The sequence below is a fragment of the Mastigoproctus giganteus genome, chromosome 3 (genome assembly GCF_048544385.1).
Source record: "Mastigoproctus giganteus isolate SK-2022 chromosome 3, ASM4854438v1, whole genome shotgun sequence".
Taxonomy (NCBI): domain Eukaryota; kingdom Metazoa; phylum Arthropoda; class Arachnida; order Uropygi; family Thelyphonidae; genus Mastigoproctus; species Mastigoproctus giganteus.
In genome coordinates, this window is record NC_143577.1 from 140,813,948 (window position 1) to 140,839,302 (window position 25,355).

Genomic DNA, 25,355 nt, shown 5'->3' on the forward strand with positions numbered 1-25,355 from the left:
CAATGTGAATTTTCTCAGCTGTGCAGACAGACAGCTAGAACAGTTCTTCATTCAATAATATTAATGAATTTTACTAGCAGGGTCAAGGAGGTGAATATCCTGTTATATAAGGCATTTATTAGGATGCCAAGTGAATACTGCATGGATCTGGGAGCCTCAGAGGAAAAATGTGATTTTTTGGAATGGGTGCTGAGAGGAGGAAGAAGATAAGTAAGTTGCACCTAAAATGGGTACTGTTATCAAAAAATACTTTAATTCTGTAAATTGCAGCATCTGGAAATTAGGCACTTATGAGGATCGATTGAATTGTTTAAAGCATTAATTTGATTCAGCAAACTAATATCTTGTTGTCATCGTACTCATTCTTGCATGACATAAATTTAAATTGGAAAGTCATCGTACTCATTCTTGCGTGACATAAATTTAAATTGGAAAAGGATGTGTAAAAATTTGCTTTCAACGCTAAACAGAAATTGACTGTTGCAACAAACTTCCATCTGGTTACAGAAGTGGTTAGTTTAAATAAATTTAAAAAAAGATTTGACAAATTATTCAAGGAAATGGACAAGTGCAACAGGTATTTGTTTTTGGCTGATGCTGTATAAGTATACTTCTTGAATGATATGGCAGCTACCAATATCTCATTTATTGTTTTACATCTTTCTTATCCTCTTTTGTTGTCTTTTTTTTCAGCAAGGTTATTAAATGTAATTATGTAAGGTAGGCCCAATGTTGCCAAGTAGTTTGAGTAGAATTCACTCAAACACATGAACATGTGTTTGTGTTTGAGTGAATCATGGTCCATGGTTAGTCTACCCGATTGCTACATATGGTTAGGGATTGTTTTCATTGTCAAAATGAGTAATTATAAACGTCTCTGATCTGGTGGTTGTGTCAGAGTATAAACAGAACTTTTTTTTCTCTTTTTTTTTTTTAAAGTTTCTTAAAAATAAACTCTAATATTTAATATCCCTTAATTCATACACCTCATGGGCAGTGCAGTGCAGTGGTTACAATCTCTGACCTTCCTCACTGTATGGAAAAATCCTGGGTTTGAATTCCATGCAAACAGTAGGAATTTTTATGGACACTCTTGAATGTGACCATGTTTGTCAGTCTCAGGTGAGGCTTGTATGGTTCTCCAGAAGCTTTGGTTTTCATTCTGCAGGATAGGCACATGAACCACAGAATGTACACAATTTATACACCATAAACTGTTTCTTTCCTTTCTTTTATTTATTCTCATAAAATTTTTCCTTATTTCCATTCTTTTCTTTCCCATACTTTATAGCTGGATTTCATATTCTGAAAGTAAGAACAGCAAATTTTCTTCCTGTATGCAAGAGCAGTTCTTGTGATTTTCAGTTATTTTTGGAGCTGTTGCATGGTTGACCACAACTGATCTTTACTGTATGATGATTGTCTTGCCCAATTTTATTTGATAATACAAAGTCAAACATTTACCATCAGCATTTTGCATGCTCTCATGATTTACTTTGTGAGCATTATCCTTATTTTTTGTAAAAATTAAATCCCATTCAATGTTTCACTGATGAAATACATCATAATATAATCAGTTTTATTGCACTGTTTAGGTGGAAAAATACTCTGATTAAAATCTCCCTGATTTTTAATATTTATTGTGTCTGAAACCAAAAATTTTGTACATTATATTTTCTAGAAATGTATTTTGTTCCTGTTATTTTTATTTATATATTGTTTGTTTTAGCTAGTAACAGCTGTATTAATTTACCTGTTCATGAACAACAATATATTGCAGAACCAGAAAACAAAATCTATCAGTGAAAAGAAACCCCATGCTGTTAGTGAAGGTGATATTGCCAGTAAAGGAAATGGTGAGTAAATAAAATTTCATGTAAAATGCCTGTATAACAAACATACAGTAAAATGTCTGTATAACAAACACCAGAGTAATAATATATTGAGTGTAATGAAATTATTTCCTACCCTCTGCAAATTTAATATGTATTTATACATAAAGATATTTAATTTTAGTGAATATCACTGTAACAAAAATATATGTTTAGTGAAGAAAAATTCATCCTTCTTCAAACAAATATAACCATTATAATGAATTTGTAAAAAGAAAATCCTTAAACAATATGATGTACACTTCTTGATCTTTGGTCTGGGGATCTGCCAATGCTGAAATGATTTACTAACTGGGCAGTTGATTATCTGTTTAATGTTTACCATCCTGAAATAATTCAGGATGATTTTGGAAGTGGCAGGGCTTGTGCTAGCATTTGTGGCACCTGAGGCCAAATCTTGTTATGGCACCTAATTCATATCTTATCTTAACCTGCATATACATGCAGTAGCGCATCTAGCGCTGCCCGTGGCAAGTGCCTCACCAGCACACCCTTAGTGCCAGGGCCTGGGAAGTAGCAAGGGTTGCTCAGAGTTACTTATTTTGTGAAATGTGCTGATAGATGAAGTACCTGTGTTATTTAAATTATGTTATTTTTAGCTTTGAAGCTTTGTGTGAAGAAGTATCATTATTTATATCATATCATCAGACATTGCCTATTATGGTTCGATATATTTGAAAATAGATGAGACTGTAATTTCATGATAATGTTTTTCTTTTATCCAATAGTTTTAAATGGTTAATTTTTTTTTTTTTTTTGGTTAAAACTAAAAAGCATAAAAAAACACATTTTAAAATTTTTAATTAAAATTTATAAAATTGCATAAGTAATTATTTTTTTCTTTCATTATACCGTATTTTTCGGCTTATAAGATGCACTTTTTTCCCAAATAAATAACATAAAAAATCACCCTGCTTCTTAGAAGTGGAAAGTGTCGATACAATATATGTACAGAACTGAGAATTAATATATAACAGTTAACGGATAGTTAACTACTATATGTTAGTACACTTTTCAGTAATTACCAGGCTGTTGTTGGAGTAACAAGTGAATTCCAGTTATAGATTTAAGCCCTGATCAATGGTAGGCACATCAAGAAGGCAAAATTATACTATTGGATTTAAGCTAAAAATAGTACAATATGCCAAAGAACAGAGCAGCAGCATGAGAAGATGATTCATCAGTGGAGGAAGCAGGAAGTTTAATTACAAGAAGCTGATAAAACAAAGCACAGCCTTCATAAAATTCCACCTAAATGGCCAAATTTGGAAGAAAACGTGTGTAGTTGGAGAATGGAACTTAGAGACATGGGTATTGCAGTGACTAAAATGATAATAGTAAAGCACGGAAACGAGCAGCTGTTATTGGGATACACAACTTTAAAGGAACTGAATCTTGGTGTTATCGCTTCATGAAAAGAAACAGGTTTGGTTTACGCACAAGAATTAGAATAGCCCAGAGAATACAAACAGAAAATATTAGATTTCCATAAATTTGACCTTAATGTTAGAAAACGAAGAACTACGAACCTAGCCGAATCGGAAATATGGATGAAATTCCATCGACTTTTGATATGCCATCCAATAAAACCATAAATCTGAGAGGGCAAAAATCTAAAACTGTTAAAACCACTGGACATGAAAAGACACACTACACCGCTGTTTTACTTTATTGTGCTGATGGGACAAAACTTCCTCCAATGATAATTTTTAAAAGAAAAACTTTATCAAAAGATAAACTGCCAAATAGAATTCATGTACTTGTACAAGCGAAGGGATGGATGGATGAATGAAGAATGTATCAAGGGTTGGTTTGTAAAAGTTAGTCCAAGCATCCTGGTGGACTACTTCATAAAAATGCACTACTAGTATGGGATCAGTTTAGAGCACATAGGACTGAAAACATCAAACAACTGGCCAAAATGATGAATACAGAATTGGCAGTAATTCCAGGTGGCTTAACTTCCCAGTTACAGTTGTTAGATGTCAGCATCACTAAGCCATTCAAGAATAACATGCAGGAGCAATGGAATAAATGGATGATAGAGGGGAACATGATACGATGCCTGTGGGAAGGATGCAACATCCATCAATAGCACAAGTGTGTGAATGGGTGCTGTAGTCATGGCATGATGTTAAGACTGAAATTATGGTCAAGTCCTTTAAAAAATGTGGTATCAGTAATGCAGTGATAGAGTAATAAGGCATGATGTCATTAATAGAGTCTGTAATAGAGTGACAGTTGATACTAGTGAAGAGGATGATAATTATGATGATGTTGAGGATAATGATGATCAAGTCTGTAATGAATCTGAAGTTGAATAATACAACAATAATAAGAGTAATAATCCTTTTGGGATTTATTTTTATTGAATTTTAAATTTCCATTGTATTAACAAAAAATTTTTTTCAAAATTTACCATTCCAAAATTACGGTGTCTTCCAGTGTCTTATTAGCCAACAAATACGGTAATTGTTTTGTAATATGAATTTTGAAAAATGAATTATGCTGACATTTGTTATTATATTAACTAAATGATAAGCAATAAATATTATTTAGTCAAATTCAGCTGGGATGTTCATATTTAATTTGAGAAAATTTCATCTTATAAATATTCTGCTTTTCTGTGTTAAATGAGGAGAGGGGATTATTATTGTAATCTTACCATCCTTGAGTTTTTAGCATCTTCATATAGAAGAATTATCTGTTGGAATTGTGAGTAAAACATTGCTCGAAAGCATGATAGCTAGAGATTATTGTAGTTAAGCATGTTTAAAACATAAAAGAATTATAAATTATTTGCTTTAAATATGATTTAAAAGCAAGTAATTAAATATAATATGAAATAATGCCAGTTTGCTATTGCCATGTTATTAGACAAAATTTTAAAAATTTAGATGACTGAAAAGTTATAGTAATATCCTAATGAAAGCAGCCTGTTGAAAGCTGAAAAGCTGATTTTTAAGGACTTTGACTAATTTGTCTTATAATGGGGGATTTTAACTTCCCAGATATAGACTGGAACTTGTGGGTTGGTCACTCACACACTAGCAAGACTTTTGTGGATTTATTGGATGATTGTTTCCTACAGCAGCACGTTCGAGAGGCAACCAGAGGGAGTAATACTGTTGATTATCAGCAGTGATTCTTCATGCATTAAGAATCTGCAGTTGAAGGAACCAACTAGGTGGCAGTGATCACAGTGATGTGGGATTTACTTAAAGATGAAAGTGCCATCAGGGGTAAAGGGAAGGGTTTTTGCTTTTGCAAAGGTGACTACAGTGGTCTCAGAGATTTTTTATACAGTGGGACTAGCAGGGGCACGTTATGCCCTCATGGGGCCCAAGGCAAAATGGAATTTGGGGGCCCCATATAAAGAAAAAACTAATAAAGAACATTTTCAATATCATTTTATTGTGACAACAAAACAATTTATATGACATAAGAAAAATATCTAATCCAGCAGAATAATTCAGAAATAATACATACACTTAAACTAATAAGTATTTTTGGACTTTTCATGCTTTTTGTGCTGAGAAATTGTATACCAGTTCATTGTAATCAATCCTGTTTGTAATGTCATTCTCAATACAGATTATTGCCAGATTACTTAATTTTTCTTGTCCAAGTGAATTTCTAATATAATTCTTAACTCTTTTAAGTACAGAGAACGATCGTTCTGCTGATGCAGTTGAAACAGGAATTGACAAAAATATTTTTAAAATTATGTCACATTAGGAAAAGTTGATATTAGTCCTCCTTGAATTGCTTCATACATTAAAAAAGGTGAAGATAAATTTTCATTCTTTGCAAAATGTATAAAATGCGATAATTATTCTTTAAAAACATTAGCGTCAATGTTTTTTGAATAAATATTTATTAAATTAATAATACAGTTGTCATATTCTCTCAGCGATGTTTCTCTTTAAATTTAAATTTGTAAATATAGCAAAATAATTTTAAATATTTTGGTATGCCTCAACATGTCTGTTAATTTCTACTAGCAATTTATCTCAAATAACATTTAAACAATTTACAACAAATGCTTGTTTGCTTGTCAGCTGTATACCCCGATCTCTTTTTTTTCATTAAAGTGTAACTGTGTAGTTAGAAGTCTATGTAGACTTCTAACTTTATCGGATTTATAATCTTTATTGCCAGTTAATGCATAAACTTCGGCTTCTATAGCATCAAAAAATTCATTGTTACCTCAAATGTCTGATATATATAATGACAATGATTTTAAAAGATTTACAGCATGTTGTAAATTCGAATCTTTATTTTGAAGATTTTTATTTATGGAATTCAATCGCTGTAGAATTGAGAGCCATATGAAAAGAAAAAGAGTTGTTTCAAAATCTTCAAAGAAATTATACAGCTTTTTTGCTTCTAATTTTGTCAAAGGTTTTTGAATCATTAGAGAATGTAAATAAAGCTTCTTTTATGGCAAAAAAATTCATCTTAATGGCTAGAATTGTATCTGCCCTTGCGGACCATCTGGTATCGTTAATTCTTTTTTAATGTTTTATTTCTTTCTGAGTTTGTCTTTATTAAAATATCCTATCTTTTTTGTTGATGAAGAAAAAAATACAAATAAATTTTGAATAAAATCAAAAAAATGACTTGCTTTTGAACAGTTTACTGATTCTGATTCTGCAGATGAATTTCCATCTAAATTTAAGGTATGAGCTGCACATGGAATAAAAAATGCATTTTTACCATGGTTTTAATCTTCATTTGTAATCCGCTGTATGTACCCGACATATTTGCCACATTGTCGTAAGATTGGCTGCGACAGTTTTGAATATCTAGACCGGTGTTTCCCAACCTTTTTTTTACCATGCCCCACCTAAGTCTTTCTAAAATTCTGATGCCCCCTATGTAATGTTGGGAAACACCGATGTATGTATTTTTTATATTCAAAAATTGAATTATTCCCTAAATGAAGCCTAATTACAACTTGTTCAGGACACGAGACTTAGGTTTTAGGAAGAAATCATTAGGAAAAATTAAGAAAAAAATAGGAAGTAAATTTTCAAAACATATAATAGACATTGTGATATCCAGTTGATTTCTTTTCTTTAGTAACAAATCATTTATGGCACTAAATCCACATTCAGCTAAATATGAAGATGGAAACGGTAACAATAGCTCTCTTGCAAAGTTGGTTCAATTTGGGTATTTAATTTCTGTTTCATCACAAAGCCATGCCATCGCTTCTTTTATATTGAATAAAGTTTTAACTGACTCATCATTTTGCATTTCTGAGAATTCTTCTTGGTACTGTATTGATACAGCAGACAAATCCACTAACATTGGTTGCATCATCCAGGTTGGAAAATCAATTTGTTTTAAATCAAAAAAACCTTTCTTTTAAATCATCGGACAGAATTTTCAGATGATCAACAATAACAAATACAGCAGTATCAGTCACTTCACATTTTTGCAGACAACGAAACTCTTCAAATTTTTTTTAAAAATATATTTTTGACATAATTTAATAAATGTAATGAAACCAAATGTCTTCGCTTTTGCATCGACGAGAGTTTTATTTGTTCCTTGAAGTTGTTTATTTAATATATTTAGTTTTTCAAAGATATCGGCTAAATAACTCACAAATGCTTTACCATCGACCGTTAACAGATGCTTCATTTTAGGTTTGTCACTTAAAAAGTCACTAATAGTATCAAATAGTTCCATAAATCTTTTCAAGCAGTTCCCTTTCGAGAGCCACCTTACTTCAGTGTGAAGTAAAAGTCTCACATGGTCTTCATTTTGTTCTTCACAAAAAAGCTTGAAGAGACACAAGTTTTCCCTATGAATAACACAATGCACAAGAAACATTTCTGGATTCTCATCTTTCATAAATTTTAAGCAGCCATTTTTCTTGCCCATATCATATTAGCATTAGCATTAGTAGAGGCATTTGATGCAAGAAAGCAAGCTTATGCAGCATCAGCCAAAAAAAAAAAAAAAAAACCACTTCCACTTCACCTCTCTGTTCGTTCAAAATACCTGTCCAGCTGAGCCTTAAACTTATTTAGGCTATCAACCTCTACTACAAGGGATGGAAGTCTGTTCCACCAACCAACCACCCGCTGGCTAAAGGCAAATTTCCGCACGTCTATCCTACATCTGTCTTTCCTCAATTTGAATTAATGCCCTCTCAGGTGATTTTTCTGAGCTAGAGGAAGAATCCCATCAGCATTGAGCATGGTCAAACCATTCAAGGCTTTATACACCTCTATCAGATCACCTCGCTGGTGCCTAGTCTCCAGACACTGTAATTTGCAAAACTTAAGCCTTTCTTCTTAAGAGCACCCCTTTGGTCCATTCACTAATCTTATTGCCTTATACTTATTGCTCTGTACTCGTTCCAGCAGCTCTACATCCTTCTTGAAATGAGGCCTCCAGACCTGTATACAGTACTCTAGGTGTGGCCTGACCATTGCCTTATACAAGGGAATAATCACCTCCTTATCCCTGCTGGAAAAATTCCTGTATATCATTGACAATACTCCATGAGCTACTCTAGCAGCCCGTCTGCACTGATCAGAGAACTTCATATCTGCCTGCACAACCACCCCCAAGTCCCTTTCATTCTCTACCACTGTCAGTGTAGTACCACAGAGTTGATACGTTGCTCTGGGGTTGCTGTTTCCCATGTGTAGTACTTTACATTTGTCAATGTTAAACTTCATTTGCCACCTCTCAGCCCATCTGCTCAACTTTTCCAGATCCTGTTACAGCAGCATAGTGTCAGTAGTGTCCTTGACAACCCTGCCAACCTTTGTATCGTCTGCAAACTTGGACATTAAGCTTGATATACCATCATCAATATCATTTATAAATACAGAAAACAATAATGGACCCAACACTGAGCCCTGAGGGACTCAACTAATAACATTAGTCCACGATGAGCAGTGTCCATTGATTACCACTCTCTGTCTTCTGCCACTCAACCATCCCTTTATCCATAGCAGCAATTTGCCTCCAATGCCACACTGCTCCAATTTGTGTAGCAGTCTTCCATGTGCAACAGTATCAAAAGCCTTTCTAAGATCCAAGTATATAATATCAAAGCTATTCCCTGCATCCAGTTCTTTTGTGACTGCATCATAGTATCCAATCAAATTGGTCAGGCAAGACTTCCCCTTAACAAAACCATGCTGTGTCCGAGCTATAACTGAAGTCTTGTCTAAATGATACTGCAGTGCTTCTTTAACCAGTGCCTCCATTAATTTTCCTGGAACAGAAGTTAAGCTCACAGGTCTATAATTACTTGTGTCAGCCTTTGATCCTCCTTTGTGAATTGGGGTCACATTTGCACATTTCCAGTCTATGGGTACCTCCCTTGAGTCCAAGGAAGCCCTCATAATTATGGCTAAGGGTGTGCTTACTTCCTTTGCTGCCTCCTTTGATATAATTGGATAGATCCCATCCACCCCGGGTGCCTTTCTTGTGTTTATCTTCAAAAATTTCTCCTCCACTTTACTCCCACTTATTTCAAGATTCTGTTGCTTACTGCTAGAGTTGAATACACCTCTGGCATTCCCCTTGCTGAATAACTCCTCATGTGTGAATGTCGATGCAAAATATTCATTTAGTTTGTTAGCTACCTAAGCAGGATCATCAACAGTTGACCCAGCAATATCAAGTGGACCAATCTGATTCATCCCCTTCCTTCTAGAGTTTACATAAGTAAAGAACTCTTTGCTGTTTTTCTTTGCATCCCTTGCAAAGGATTTCTCGTAATCTACCTTCGCCTGCCTAACCTCCTTTGTAACTTGGTTGCATATCAACTTGTATCTATCATAGGCTTCTGTGTCATGTGTTAATTTGTAAGTATCCCATGCATTTTTCTTCTCTGCCATATGCCTCACTAGTTCATCTGATTACAGATGAACTAGTGAGGCATATGTCATTTAGACCTAAATGAAAAGTCATTTAGGCCTAAACCTTGAACAATATTTCTTAGTTGGTATGTAAAGCCTAGTAGCTTCCAAGATAAGTTCTTTGAATGCTTCCCATTTTGCATTTGCTGTTGGTAACATCATCAGTTGGTCCCACTGTATAGAATTTAAATTATTAGGAGCACCATCTGCAGCGCAAGATGTTATATTTTTCATTGATATATTATTGTCATCTAGGTAATTTTTTAGTTTATTATATATATCTTTGGAGGTAATGGTGCTCTCTAATGATTTACAGAATAACATTTCTTCAGAAAAATTACCTTCATCAGTATATCTTACATAAGTTATCAGTACGGCTTCACTGTCTCTCAAAGTTGTGTCATCCATTTGCACTGAGAATTTTCTTGTTTTCAGCTTTCCAACAAGTTGTATTTCAATATCTTGAAATATCAATTTCAAAAATAGAAATTTCAATATCAATATCTTCACTCATTTCATCTATTCTTCCGCTAACAGTATTGTTATTGAGTGGCTTAGCTTTCACGTCTTTGTCATCTTTTTCCAGAACTGTTTTAAGAAATTCTGATATTGATGGTTTGATTAAATTTTCTCCTATAGTATGATATTTCCCAGATTTACCAATGAGTAAAGAAATTTCATAACTAGCCTCAAGAGCACGATTGACAGTTGCCGTATAAGCAATAAACAGAGACTTTACCAACAATTCTTCTTTTGTACAAGTCAAGTCATAGTAGGCGGTTGTTTTAAACTCTAGACGAGCAATTTTTGAATTGCCCCCCTGAACAATCAAATTTCCCCCATGTGGGGTGTAGGACCCACGTTGGGAAACACCGATCTAGACCATACTCCATTAAGGTTCATATTATAATATTTTCTAAATAACTAGCATCGTGTTTTTCAACATGAATGAAAGATAAGAAACGCTCCTGTATTTGTTTTTTTATCTATGTATCTTATGATAAAAGTAAACTGATCTGCATTACTTACATCGGGAGTTGAGTTAACAATAAGTAAAAAATATTTAGCTTGTTTGATATCATTAATAATTGTATTTCTTACGTTTGTGGCCATTAAACCAACGAATTCGTCGCACATAGTATTTGAGAGATAATTTACATGTCTTTTACCATATTTGCTATAAGTTTCTAAATGAGTTTTTAAAAAGATATCAAATTCTGCTAAGTACTCTAAGCAACTCATAAAATTTCCTGTACATGAACTATCATTCCCTTGAAATCCCAATCTTAATGTAGCTAAAAGTTTCACAGTAGCAACAACGTTTTTTAAAACCTCACACCAATAGTTTGTTTGTTTTTCATACGGGACGGGATGCTTTTATCGACGGGACGACGGGATGCTTTTATCAACTCAGAATCAATTCTTCCTACACTTTTCGACTGCTTTACGTATACACGCATACATTCCTTATGTTCTTTAGACGCATCATGCCTTTTTAAAATATCATCAATATTCTTCCAATCACTTATTTCCGAAATATTCAATCCAGTAACTAATGCATTTGATTTGGTTGAAAACAATTTGCAAATAATACAGTATACCGATTTTGTTGTTTCTGAAAATATTGAGGATTCTCTTTTTTCTTGAGTAACGTTAGCTCTAGTTAAATAGAATTGTGATTTGTTTAGTTTTCTTGTAACTATTTTTCCCCCCTTAATTAAAATCTATAATCTATTTTTGAATTTTTTATGTTGCCTACATTTTGCGATTTTTCATGAAGGCAAAATTCAAGGAAGTCATTTGTGATTGGTTTTGGCTATACAGCAATGTCTTTACTATTAACCCCGGGGGGGGGGGACTCGCATCTGGTGAGTATGGGCTTAGCACACCCATGGTCCTGAACTGGATATCATCATTTCTCTCTCTCTCTCTCTCTCTCTCTCTCTCTCTTGGGGTAATTTGGAAATTTTTATTAGCTGGTGCAGCATAAGCCTCAGGCTTCCTTGTACTATATGGCTAATAATAATAAGCAGGATGCTCTTCACCGAAACTGAAGGATTCATGCTCGCCATCCAAGACCAGGTAATCAACACCAGGAACTATAGAAAATACATCGCCAAGGAGCTCGGAGTGTCCGATACCACCCAGCCTCAGAAACGATCCAACACATCACACTAGGATGCAATGTGATCACCCAGACTGGGTACACTCATAGACACAACCAGGTATCCAGGATAATACATCAGAAACTAGCAAGGAAATACCAGTTGATCGAAGAATTACGTCGAACGTTAAGTATTTTGGCCTCGTTAAATAAAAAGGTATGTTTTTCGTTAATGGCATGAAAGGCTAATTCTGACGCTGCTGAACGAGAAGCACGAACTGAGGCTTCGTGTTGATTTACACGAATATTAAGAGAAAACCGCGTCGAACCCTGGTAAGACGAGTCGCAATCACCGCAAGAAATGTTGTATACTAGATCATTAATTTGTGTTGCGAACGCGGAAAGAACCGAGCGATTGTTCAGTATAGTGTGTAACTTCCGTATAGGCCTAGCTATAATTTTAAATTCGGTATCTTTAAAGAATCTGTTAAGCTGTTTGTGCCACTGTCCAACATATGGGACAGAAATAAAGTATTTTTTGATATTACTATTGTTGATTGGTGTAGTATTTTTTATCCTATCCTTAGCTTGTACCCTAATTCGATTTATTGTGTTAATGGGATAACCCCTGTTCAAGAATCTGCTAGTTAATATTTGTATTTCTGAGTCCAAAGCAGAATCCGTCGTTGAATATTTATAGGCATTTAGAAATTGATTAAAGATAATCGATCTTTTGTAGGTAAACGGGTGGTAGCTATTATAATGTAGAAGCATACCGGTGTTTGTGGGTTTTCGATAGATGCTAAATTGTATTTTGTTCGAGTCCCGGGTAAGCGTGAAATTTAGAAAGTTTAATGACTTAGTATCCGTATCTTCCCTTTCCAATGTAAATTTGAATCTAGAATGAATATTATTAAACGAATGTAAAATGTCTTGGATAGTACTACTATCGGTAATAACTAGAACATCGTCTAAATACCTCCCATAGTATGTGATACGGGGACAAAAAGGTGTCAAATGTATCTGCTCAATCGTTGAAAGATAGATCTCTGACATTAAGCCACTCAGGCTCAAACCCATTGGTAATCCAAAAATTTGTTTGTACACCTTGTCTCGAAAGGTGATGTAGTTAGCCTCAACTAATAGTTTAATTAAGTGAAAAATTTCCTTAATAGGCAGCTTCGTATAATTAATCGGTGTCGAGTTTTTATTTAACATATCCCAAATAATATCTAATGTGTATTCAACGTTTACATTCGTATATAATGAGGTAACATCTAATGAGAATAAATTGTCATTGTCGCCGAGTCTACAGTCTTTAAGATTATTAAATAATGTATCGTAATTCTTAATCCCAAATTGTATAACCTGTCTAAAAGGTTTTATAATATTATATACATGTGTGGCTAAGGCTGAAAATGCCGAGTTCCTGTAGGAAACAATAGGTCGAATCGGAAATCCAGGCTTGTGTAATTTTACCTGACCAAAAAGTGCAGGAATATTGTATGTTCTGGACTTCAATTCCCTTCAACTGAATCATAGTAATGTAGTCGTTTTTACGATATGTGGTTAACGTTTTATTGTATTGATTTGTCAAATTGGTAAACAGTGTCGGGTCCACTTCACGATAAGTGGAGGTATCAGACACAACTGAATCTAACTTATTAATATAATCATGTTTATCTAGTATTACCACTGTATCTCCTTTATCTGCCCTCTGTATAATAATGTCCATATTTTCTCGAAGTTCTCGTAAAGCTGAACTGTCATGTGTATTCAATTTAGGAAGTCGCGTTTCTTTTATGTTATTCACTACTTGGTTAACTTGTTGAATAAATACATCTTTGCGAGAACGTCGAGAAAATATGGACATTATTATACAGAGGGCAGATAAAGGAGATACAGTGGTAATACTAGATAAACATGATTATATTAATAAGTTAGATTCAGTTGTGTCTGATACCTCCACTTATCGTGAAGTGGACCCGACACTGTTTACCAATTTGGTAAATCAATACAATAAAACGTTAACCACATGTCGTAAAAACGACTACATTACTATGATTCGGTTGAAGGAATTGAAGTCCAGAACATACAATATTCCTGCACTTTTTGGTCAGGTAAAATTACACAAGCCTGGATTTCCGATTCGACCTATTGTTTCCTACAGGAACTCGGCATTTTCAGCCTTAGCCACACATGTATATAATATTATAAAACCTTTTAGACAGGTTATACAATTTGGGATTAAGAATTACGATACATTATTTAATAATCTTAAAGACTGTAGACTCGGCGACAATGACAATTTATTCTCATTAGATGTTACCTCATTATATACGAATGTAAACGTTGAATACACATTAGATATTATTTGGGATATGTTAAATAAAAACTCGACACCGATTAATTATACGAAGCTGCCTATTAAGGAAATTTTTCACTTAATTAAACTATTAGTTGAGGCTAACTACATCACCTTTCGAGACAAGGTGTACAAACAAATTTTTGGATTACCAATGGGTTTGAGCCTGAGTGGCTTAATGTCAGAGATCTATCTTTCAACGATTGAGCAGATACATTTGACACCTTTTCGTCCCCGTATCACATACTATGGGAGGTATTTAGACGATGTTCTAGTTATTACCGATAGTAGTACTATCCAAGACATTTTACATTCGTTTAATAATATTCATTCTAGACTCAAATTTACATTGGAAAGGGAAGATACGGATACTAAGTCATTAAACTTTCTAAATTTCACGCTTACCCGGGACTCGAACAAAATACAATTTAGCATCTATCGAAAACCCACGAACACCGGTATGCTTCTACATTATAATAGCTACCACCCGTTTACCTACAAAAGATCGATTATCTTTAATCAATTTCTAAATGCCTATAAATATTCAACGACGGATTCTGCTTTGGACTCAGAAATACAAATATTAACTAGCAGATTCCTGAACAGGGGTTATCCCATTAACACAATAAATCGAATTAGGGTACAAGCTAAGGATAGGATAAAAAATACTACACCAATCAACAATAGTAATATCAAAAAATACTTTATTTCTGTCCCATATGTTGAACAGTGGCACAAACAGCTTAACAGATTCTTTAAAGATACCGAATTTAAAATTATAGCTAGGCCTATACGGAAGTTACACACTATACTGAACAATCGCTCGGTTCTTTCCGCGTTCGCCACACAAATTAATGATCTAGTATACAACATTTCTTGCGGTGATTGCGACTCGTCTTACCAGGGTTCGACGCAGTTTTCTCTTAATATTCGTGTAAATCAACACGAAGCCTCAGTTCGTGCTTCTCGTTCAGCAGCGTCAAAATTAGCCTTTCATGCCATTAACGAAAAACATACCTTTTTATTTAACGAGGCCAAAATACTTAACGTTCAACGTAATTATACGCGACTATTAATTGCAGAAACCGTTGAAATTAAATTACACGAGAATTCTGTTAATGTTCGGCGGCCATATTTGATCTCCGATGCGTGGACCTTTACGCGCATGCGCGAAGACATATAATCACTATTTAAGTTGCAGGTTTAGCCTGATTCGGTAATTTTCATTCCTGTGATCACGACAGTCGGTCGAAAAGCATTGTCAGCTTCAGGAAGGAAAATCGTCTTGAATATTTTCGTTAGATTCTTTTAATTGCGTTAATTTGAATTTTTATTATTTTGAATTGATTTTGAATTGTGTTAAATTGATTATTTAATTATTTATATTTTACTTTAATTATTTATATTTTACTTTAATGTACCGGTAAGTTGTCGATTTTTTCGTTTTTTCCGTTTTAATTTCTGGAGGGTATCATATGGAAGTGTTCCACGTACTATATTGAGGTAAACTCCTCTTATTAATTTACTAATATTATTATCAACGTAGAACATATTGAGTATTACAGCTCTGATTCATACTGTCTAAGTTATTCACCTAGGTGCCTCCGTAGCCAGGTGGGAAGGAGCAGCAGTGCGTAGATGGGGGGTTCGAGCAGTGGTGGGATTCAGCCGGTTCGCACCGGTTCGGCAGAACCGATACTTAATTTTTTGTTGAGTTCGGCGAACCGGTTGTTAAAATGGCACTCGTGATCAGGGTTCTCTCTAAAGTAGGCGCCTAGTATTCTGTTTTATTTAATCTGCATAGCCTATGCCATTTATTAATTCAGCAAGAAATTTTCGTTTAATATCGATAAAATGAAGAAAATGTATGTTCTGACTGATGTTTATCAATGGTATAAGCACAGTGCTTTGTTTATAAAAGTTTATGATATGACCACACGTGGACAGAACCAGTAAAAATATTCAAATGTATAGTCACATATCCGCTCCTATTCTATAATATATTAAAATAAAACATTTTTAAATTTTTTTGCAGTAGCCCTTAAAAGGATGAAAAGGCAACAGAGTTTGACAGATTTTTTTCAATAAGAAACCAAAATCAGAATTTGTTGTATTAGAATTGGCCTTAGATTCAGTTACATCACCAACAATTTTCATTGAACTAGTTGAATTGGAAAAACAAGATGCAGAGACAATATGTTCTTCAGTTATGGAAAGTTTAAATAATGTTGGGCTTACTAAGAACTACCTAGAAAAAAATTAAATAGGATTTTGCTCTGATGGTGCCAGTGTTATGCTTGGGAGAAAATCTGGAGTGAGCACTAGGATTGCAAAAGAGTTTCCAAACATAATAATATGGCACTGTTTAAATCATCGCCTCCGTCTTGTTTTAGATGATTTGATAAAGGAAATAAAGCAAGTAAATCATTTTAAAATATTTATTGATAAGATATATACTATTTTTCATCAGTCCAATAAGAACCAAATTGAACTTTCCAAAATATCCGAACAACTTGGAATTGAAATTATAAAGATTGGTAGAGTTTTGGGACCAAGATGGGCTGCCTGTAGTTTAAGGTCAACCCTAGCTGTGTGCCGCGCTTATCCAGCGCTATATCACTATTTTTATTCAAATAAAAAGTACTTAGGTATGGCTGCCTGTCTTGAAAATATATATTTTATAATTTGACATTGATGATTGATATTTTAAACGAAATTTCTCTTCTTTCAAATGTACTGCAAGCAAGAGATATAGACATAATAAAGGGTGAAAAACTCGTGATAAGATCTATTAAAGCATTTCAAATGCTTGTAAAGGAAAAGGGTCCATAGGAAAAAAAAGTTGATGAATTAATTACTTCAGAAACCTTCAAAAATATAAAATTTGTAGAAAATCTTCGATTTGTCGGGCTTCCTCAGGAAAGACTTTTAGAAAACATCATAACGAATTTGGAAAAAGACTAACGGATTGTGAACATTAAAAAGCAAGTTGTAGCCAGTTTCAAGATAGGAATAAATTACAATTTCTCAATTTTTTGGAGCCAGATTACCAGAATATTGAAGAAGTACTAGTTCCATGGAAAGCAGCTGAAGAACAATTGCTCGTATTTAATGACATTTTTAATTACCAAATTGATATTAATGATTATCGAGATTTCGTGGAAAATGTTTTAAAAAATTCCCAGAATTATGCAATTCCTGAAAGTGTTCAAAGAGCTAAAAATATTGTCAGAACAATTGCTGTAAGTTCAGCAGAAGCGGAAAGGGGTTTTTCAAAGATGATCATAATGTTCAGAGAAGAGAAGTCGCCTAACTCTTTCTAATATATCAAACACAATGACTATTAGTCTAATCGACCTGCCTCTAAAGGAATGGGATCCTACTCCTACAGTGAAAGGATGGTTAAGGATAAATCACTCAGCCGACGATGCTCGGATAAAAGCGAAGAAAATTGCAAGTGAGGACGCCAATCAAGAAGCAATATTGAAATATCCTAAATTTTTATTTATTGTTTTATTGTTTTTTGTCAGGTATTAATTAATAATTTTTCATTAATATTTTAAAACTCTTTCTTATAACATAATCTAGTTTTGTGGACCTCTTTTATTGTTCTTATTTAAGTATTAACTGCATGAAATAATAAACTACCTTTCGGTATATAGTTTTTTTATACTTAGAACGGTCATTAGGACAGCGAACCGGTTGTTAAATTATTTGAATCCCACCACTGGGTTCGAGCCCTTCACCACCAAATACGGAGGATGCGGAAAGGTCAGGGAATGACCACTGCATATCCCGGAGCAATATGGCCTTAGTTGCTAATGCTTCTAAAAACCAAATAACTAACTAACAATGTTATTCACCTAGCGGTACCCAACACTAGCAACCTACAGAAAATCCTTGAGGAAAAAATCAGCAAGTACACGAACCTAAGACGGGAGATCAAAGAGATGTGGCATATGCAACAAGTAGCGACCATCCCAATCATCACATCAACCACAGGTGTGGTGCCAAAGACCCCCACATAACAGCCTAGCAGCAATAGTTCTCCCAGCGAACACCTACAAGAAACTCCAGAAAGTTGCAGTCCTGAACACCTGTTGGATAGTCAGAGAGTTCCTCGACCAACAGTAACACCAGGTATAACAACAACTGCCCTGTGTACTTGGTAGCAATACCCATCATGAGGTGGAACCCTCAATCAGGGAGAAATAATATAAGAGTGATAATAATAATAATAATAATAATGATAATAATAATAATAATAATAATAATACAGGTCGACCATCACTAATCCGGCCACCTGTAATCCGGTTCCACCACTAATTCGTACATAATTTCTGCAAACGTAATATCAAATTTCCCAGGTTGGCACACCAACCTGCCACTACTGATTTGGTGGCATTGGTTGCAGCGTCAGCTGTTGGCGCTAAAACAATGGCAAACCATTCCCACTTCTTTTTTTGCATTTATTATTATAACCTGCTCACATTTAGCCCTAGCCATGGTTCCAATGCATAAAGGAAGTGCCTCTCGTGGTGGAAAGCGCAAACACCATACATTGTCCATAATAGATAAAGTTGAGCTTCTGATGCAACGGTGTGTCTGTGAGAAGTTTAACCCTGCTTTATTGTGAATTACAGCAGTTTCTCTCAGTTCCTCTTATTTTAGTAATTTTCTTTTAGCCATTCCTTTTTAGATTTTTTTTTTTTACAACACACTTGTACAAACTAGCGGAAAAGCACAACACAATATGATGGATAATACAGCGCCCTAACGAACTTTTTTTCACAAAAAAACTCTAACAATACTGACAAACTTATTGCAATGTTTGAGAGTTTATTTTATCGTAATTAGTTTTATTGCAGCGTTCGCCACTCGTGCAATAAATTAATCACAAATGACCTTCATATGTATGCCATAAAAGCATCACACGTACATGGCCGACATGGCTTCTCAAGAAATAAAGTAACCAACATGTGACCACGTTGGCCACATATATGCGACATGAAAAATACTTTTTTTTTTATATATATTTTAAGCGAAAAAATGACAACACTGACATTACAATATCTATTTTAGAATTACTAATCAAATTATTTGCTGAAAATTTTTTGGCCCCTGGGGAATTTTTTTCTTAAACTAGCTTGGCGGTCAACGTTTTAAAAGGTAGGAGGAGCTGGTTAGCTGTTGGGTAAACTGCATGGCTAAAATAACCACCGGTGATCTGGCAAACTCACTAATCCGGCACCCCACAGGTCCCAATTCTGCCAGATTAGTGATGGTCGACCTGTAATAACCTACTACAAGGAACTCCAGAAATTCGCAATCCTGAACACCTGTAGGATACTCAGAGAGTTCCTCGACCAACAGTAACACCAGACGTAACAACAACCACCCTGTGTACTTGGTAGCAGCAATATTCATCACGAGGTGGAAACCCCAATCAGGGAGAAATAATATCTTCTTCTTCAAGAGGAGTATTTCCATTTACAATGAGTTTCCTCAGCCTACATGTTATTTCTTGTTAGGAATTTTTTCCCGCCATAAAGTGCGGTTCAAGGTGTCTTGGTCAGTTTAGCCTTGGGCTGTCATGCACTCCCGTACTCCATCCATCCATGTCCTCCTAGGTCTTCCTCTTCTCCTTCTTCCAGGAGGTATCCATTCCAGGATACCCTTTGGATATCTGTTTTCTTGCATCCGTTTTACATGTCCATACCATGTTAGATGCTTTTCTCTGATGGTGTCAATAATAGTCTTTTTCACTTCCATTTTTTCCCTTATGTCTTCATTCCGTTTTCTGTCTCTTCTAGAAGTTCCTGCTGAGCATCTCCATAAATCCATTTCTGTGGAGAGCAAATTTGTTTTCCTCTTGCCTATTCAATGTCCAGGTTTCCGCTCCATACAATAGAAGACTTTGTACAATCGTTTGAAATATAAGCTTCTTTGTTTTATTTAGGATATTTTTGCTCCACAGAACAGAGTTTAGCATGCCAATAGCCTTTCTGCCATCTGTAATTCTCTTATTGATCTCTGCTTGGGATGATCCATCACTTTGTAAGATTGATCCCAAATATTTGAATTTATCGACTTGTTTGATTTTAAAACCTGCAATATTTAGAACGTTTCCTGGCCCTGAAGACAACATTTCAGTCTTGCTAAAATTGATTTTTAGACCATATTGTTTATATTCCTCAAACAATTGATGACATGCATACTTTGCATCTTCTAAGTCTTGTGCTATCACCACCTGATCGTCTGCAAAAAGTAAATTGTGAATATAGGTGTTCCTATTAATCGGCAATCCCATTTTATTACATTTTTTTGACCAGGATCTTAGGCAGATGTCGATATAAATTTTGAGAAGTGTTGTTGACATGCAACAACCTTGTAATAAGCCTTTTGAAGTGTGGAATTCAGGTGACAAAGCTGATCCCACTTTAATTCTCCATCTATTATTCCTGTAAATTGCCTTAATAATGTTAATCAATTGTCCATCAATATTTGCCTCTTTCAGTGCTTCCCATAAGAGTTTTCTTGGAACACTGTCATATGCCTTTTCAAGGTCAACGAAAATCATAAAGATTTTTTTTCCTTTTGATTGGCATTTTTCAAGGATCTGTCATACTGTTGAGATATGATCCATACATAACCTCCCAGCTGAAAAACCACTTTGTTCTGGAGGGAGTATATGATGAGAGCCTTGTCGATCAATTCGGCCCTGGAAAGATTGTGCAAGGCTCAAGGGGTAGAATTTTTTTCAGCCTGGACTGTACTTGTTAACAGGAGAGATTGCTTCTACAGATGGGGATACACTTAAATAGAAAGGGTGCAAGAATATTTGCTGATGCTATTGAGGCAGTGTTAGGTGGGTTGGAAAACTGCTAGCTTGGGGGGAGACAAAGACCAATAGATTGACAGAAGCCACTGGCAGAGGTGAAAGAGATTCTTGCACTGCTTCTATTAGAATGAGCAGAAGCCTGAAAAACAAGATGCATGGTATTTCAGAGACTGCTGGGAGCCATTGCGGTACAAGTAAACACATGGGTTGTGTTAGGGTAGCTAAGAATAGAAACAGGTGCAGGTATACTTGCGTGTACACCAATGCTAGGAGTTTAGTAAATAAATTTGATGAACTTGAGGTATTGCTCAAAACATCAAAGGCAGATATTGTTGGGATATCAGAGACGTGGTGTCACACAGATATAAGGTATGCAGAACTGCAATTTGGGGAGTACAACGTCTACAGAAAGGATAGACAGGTTAGGAAGGGGGGAGGGGTTATGCTATTAGTTAAGAAACACATAAAAACCAAGGAAGTGAAGCCAGTCGACATCGCTGGACAGTGCAGTGTGGAGTCAGTTTGGTGTGACATAAACATTGGGAGATCAAAATTGAGAGTAGGAGTGTGCTATAGGCCTAATGACTCTGATGAGTATAATAAGGAACTGTACAGGGAAATAGAGTGGGCCAGTAAATCAGAGTGTCTTATAATGGGAGATTTTAATTTCCCAGATATTGACTGGAATTTGGGGGCTGGTTACTCACACACTAGCAGGGCTTTTGTGGATTTATTGGATGATTGTTTTCTACATCAGCATGTTCGGGAGGCAACTAGAGGGAGTAATACTTTTGATTTGATTATCAGCAGTGATTCTTCATGCATTAAGAATCTGCAGATAAATGAACCACTAGGTGGCAGTGATCACAGTGTGCTGAAGTGGGATTTACTCAAAGAGGTAACTACCATTAGGGGTAAAGGGAAGGGTTATTGCTTCCGTAAAGGCGACTACGATGGACTGAGACAGTATTTAAATTCTATACAGTGGGACCAACTGATGATGTTACCAACAGCAAATTCAAAATGGGAAGCATTCAAAGAACTTATCTTGGAAGCTACTAGGCTTTACATACCAACTAAGAAATATTGTTCAATATTTAGGCCAAAATGGATGTCAGATGAACTAATGAGGCATATGGCAGAGAAGAAAAATGCATGGGATACATACAAATTAACACATGACACAGAAGCCTATGATAGATACAAGTTGATATGCAACCAAGTTACAAAGGAGGTTAGGCAGGCGAAGGCAGATTACGAGAAATCCTTGGCAAGGGATGCAAAGAAAAACAGCAAAGAGTTCTTTACTTATGTAAACTCTAGAAGGAACGGGATGAATCAGATTGGTCCACTTGATATTGATGGGTCAAGTGTTGATGATCATGCTCAGGTAGCTAACAAACTAAATGAATATTTTGCATCGACATTCACACATGAGGAGTTATTCAGCGAGGGGAATGCCAGAGGTGTATTCAACTCTAGCAGTAAGCTACAGAATCTTGAAATAACTGGGAGTAAAGTGGAGGAGAAACTGTTGAAGATAAACACAAGAAAGGCACCCGGGGTGGATGGGATCTATCCAGTTATAATAAAGGAGGCAGCAAAGGAAGTAAGCAAACCCTTAGCCATAATTATGAGAGCTTCCTTGGACTCAGGGGAGGTACTCAGACTGGAAATGTGCAAATGTGACACCAATTCACAAAGGAGGATCAAAGGCTGACACAAGTAATTATAGACCTGTGAGCTTAATTTCTGTTCCAGGAAAATTAATGGAGGCACTGGTTAAAGAAGCACTGCAGGATCATTTAGACAAGACTTCAGTTATAGCTCAGACACAGCATGGTTTTGTTAAGCGGAAGTCTTGCCTGACCAACTTGATTGGATACTATGATGCAGTCACAAAAGAACTGGATGCAGGGAATAACTTTGATATTATATACTTGGATCTTAGAAAGGCTTTTGATACTGTTGCACATGGAAGACTGCTACACAAATTGGAGCAGTGTGACATTGGAGGCAAATTGCTGCTATGGATAAAGGGGTGGTTTAGGGCGAGAAGACAGAGAGTGGTAATCAATGGACACTGCTCATCGTGGACTGATGTTATTAGTGGAGTCCCTCAGGGCTCAGTGTTGGGTCCATTATTGTTTTCTGCATTTATAAATGATATTGATGATGGTATATCGGGCTTAATGTCCAAGTTTGCAGACGATACAAAGGTTGGCAGGGTTGTCAAGGACACTACTGACACTATGCTGCTGCAACAGGATCTGGAAAGGTTGAGCAGATGGGCTGAGAGGTGGCAAATGAAGTTTAACATTGACAAATGTAAAGTACTACACATGGGAAACAGCAACCCCAGAGCAACGTATCAACTCTGTGGTACTACACTGACAGTGGTAGAGAATGAAAGGGACTTGGGGGGTGGTTGTGCAGGCAGATATGAAGTTCTCTGAGCAGTGCAGACGGGCTGCAAGAGTAGCTCATGGAGTATTGTCAATGATATACAGGAATTTTTCCAGCAGGGATAAGGAGATGATTATTCCATTGTATAAGGCGATGGTCAGGCCACACCTAGAGGCGCCTCCGTAGCCAGGTGGGAAGGAGCAGCAGCAGTGCGTAGCACACGCTTCTTGATTAGACCGGGGTTCGAGCCCGTCACCACCAAATACGGAGAATGTGGAAAGGTCAGGGAATGACCACCGCATATCCCGGAGCAATATGGCCTTAGTTGCTAATGCTCCTAAAAACCAAATAACAAACAAACAGGCCACACCTAGAGTACTGTATACAGGTCTGGAGGCCTCATTTCAAGAAGGATGTAGAGCTGCTGGAACGAGAGCGGTGTCATTAGTCGGGGCATATATTCCCAAAATACATATTTCTCTCCCATACATTTTCAGTTCCAGTGAGATCATTCTTTCATTAATAAATTGCCAGGTTTTGATGTTGTGTCTCAATTTCTTTTTAACAGCAATAGAAACTCCTGCTCTTGCTCTTTCACTCTTATCAACTCCACTCCAAAAATGGAAGTATTCTCCTATTATTTCCTCTCCACATCCCTTTTTATTTGTCTCTGATAACACGACGATGTCTAACTTGAATTTTTGCAGTTCATCCGAAAGAAAGTTTCTTTTAGTTGAAAGGCCTTGAATATTCCAGCATCCCAAAATCATAGTCCTTTTCCGTTTGCCGAGTTGTTTCTGAAAGTGCAGTCCATTTTCATTTTCACTTGTAGATCGTTTAGCATTTGTGTATTTTTTGCACTGAACGAGGAGGTAGCATGTTGCAGCAACCCCCAACCTGGACGGCCGGGGTATCTCTCTTAGTCTGGCCCCTACCCTTTGACCTGTCCGGCTTGGGAGGCTCTACCAGTAGCTAAGCTACCGCCGACTTAGTTCTCCAGGTCATCGGGACACGCAAGCTCCTCCACCGCGACAAGGTGGAGTTACCATCTGGGGAGAGAAATAATATAAGAGTAATAATAATAATAATATGTTTGATGGTCGATCGAATTCGGAGTATCATTAATAGCATTGGAGCGTGCTGTGGTTTTTCCATTATTGGTATTATCTTCCTGTGTTGATGCTGAAAGAGTTATCATCAGTAATGTCGTCTGGGGATAATGAAGAAGTAGAAGCTATGCCTGCACTGTTTTCTTCTGTTGTAATGATGCGGGCGCCATTTTGAGACTCTTCTCGATTTTTTATTGAAACAACTTGTTGTAATTAGTTTTGATGTTTTTTTTTAATTTTGCATCTCTAAATTTTAATTGTTTCCTTTTCTGCACAACACATTTGGAGATTCTTTTCATGGCCTTAAAAAAGTATGATATTTTTAGATTTATTTTTGTACACAATCAGTTTTTTTTATAATTAATTAATTAAATTTTTTAATAAAGTAATAGACAATGGAAACCCAATATAGCGCAACAACTGCATTATAGGAAGAACTGAAGAGTCGATTGATCCTACAGAATAAATACTACACTATCATAAACAATTGTCGACTAACATAACTGACCGACACATTAATATATCAAGTTATGTAAGCAGAGTTGCCAGACATGCCGATTTGAACGGGGAATTCCCGAACTATAGCAAATAAAATTAAAGAAATACATCTATTAAGTTTGTTTTTTAAGAAACAAAACGGAAGCTATGAGTTTATTGCTGTATATTGGGTATCTACTGTATTTGTTAATATAAAACAAAATAAATATGAATGTTCTAAAACAAAAAAAAAATACCTACGATAT

The 25,355-nt window shown here is 35.7% G+C and overlaps 1 protein-coding gene across 4 annotated transcripts in view; it reads left to right on the forward strand.

Annotated features, from left to right (window-relative positions):
* LOC150088291 (phosphatidylinositol 4-phosphate 5-kinase type-1 alpha-like) overlaps positions 1-25,355 on the forward strand; it is a 743,292-nt gene that overhangs the window by 367,687 nt on the left and 350,250 nt on the right. For all 4 annotated transcript variants that reach the window (XM_090370677.1, XM_090370676.1, XM_090370679.1 and 1 more), the window contains one exon: positions 1,781-1,856. In XM_090370677.1, coding sequence (XP_090226803.1) covers positions 1,781-1,856 — 76 coding nt within the window. The remainder of the gene's footprint in view (positions 1-1,780; positions 1,857-25,355) is intronic.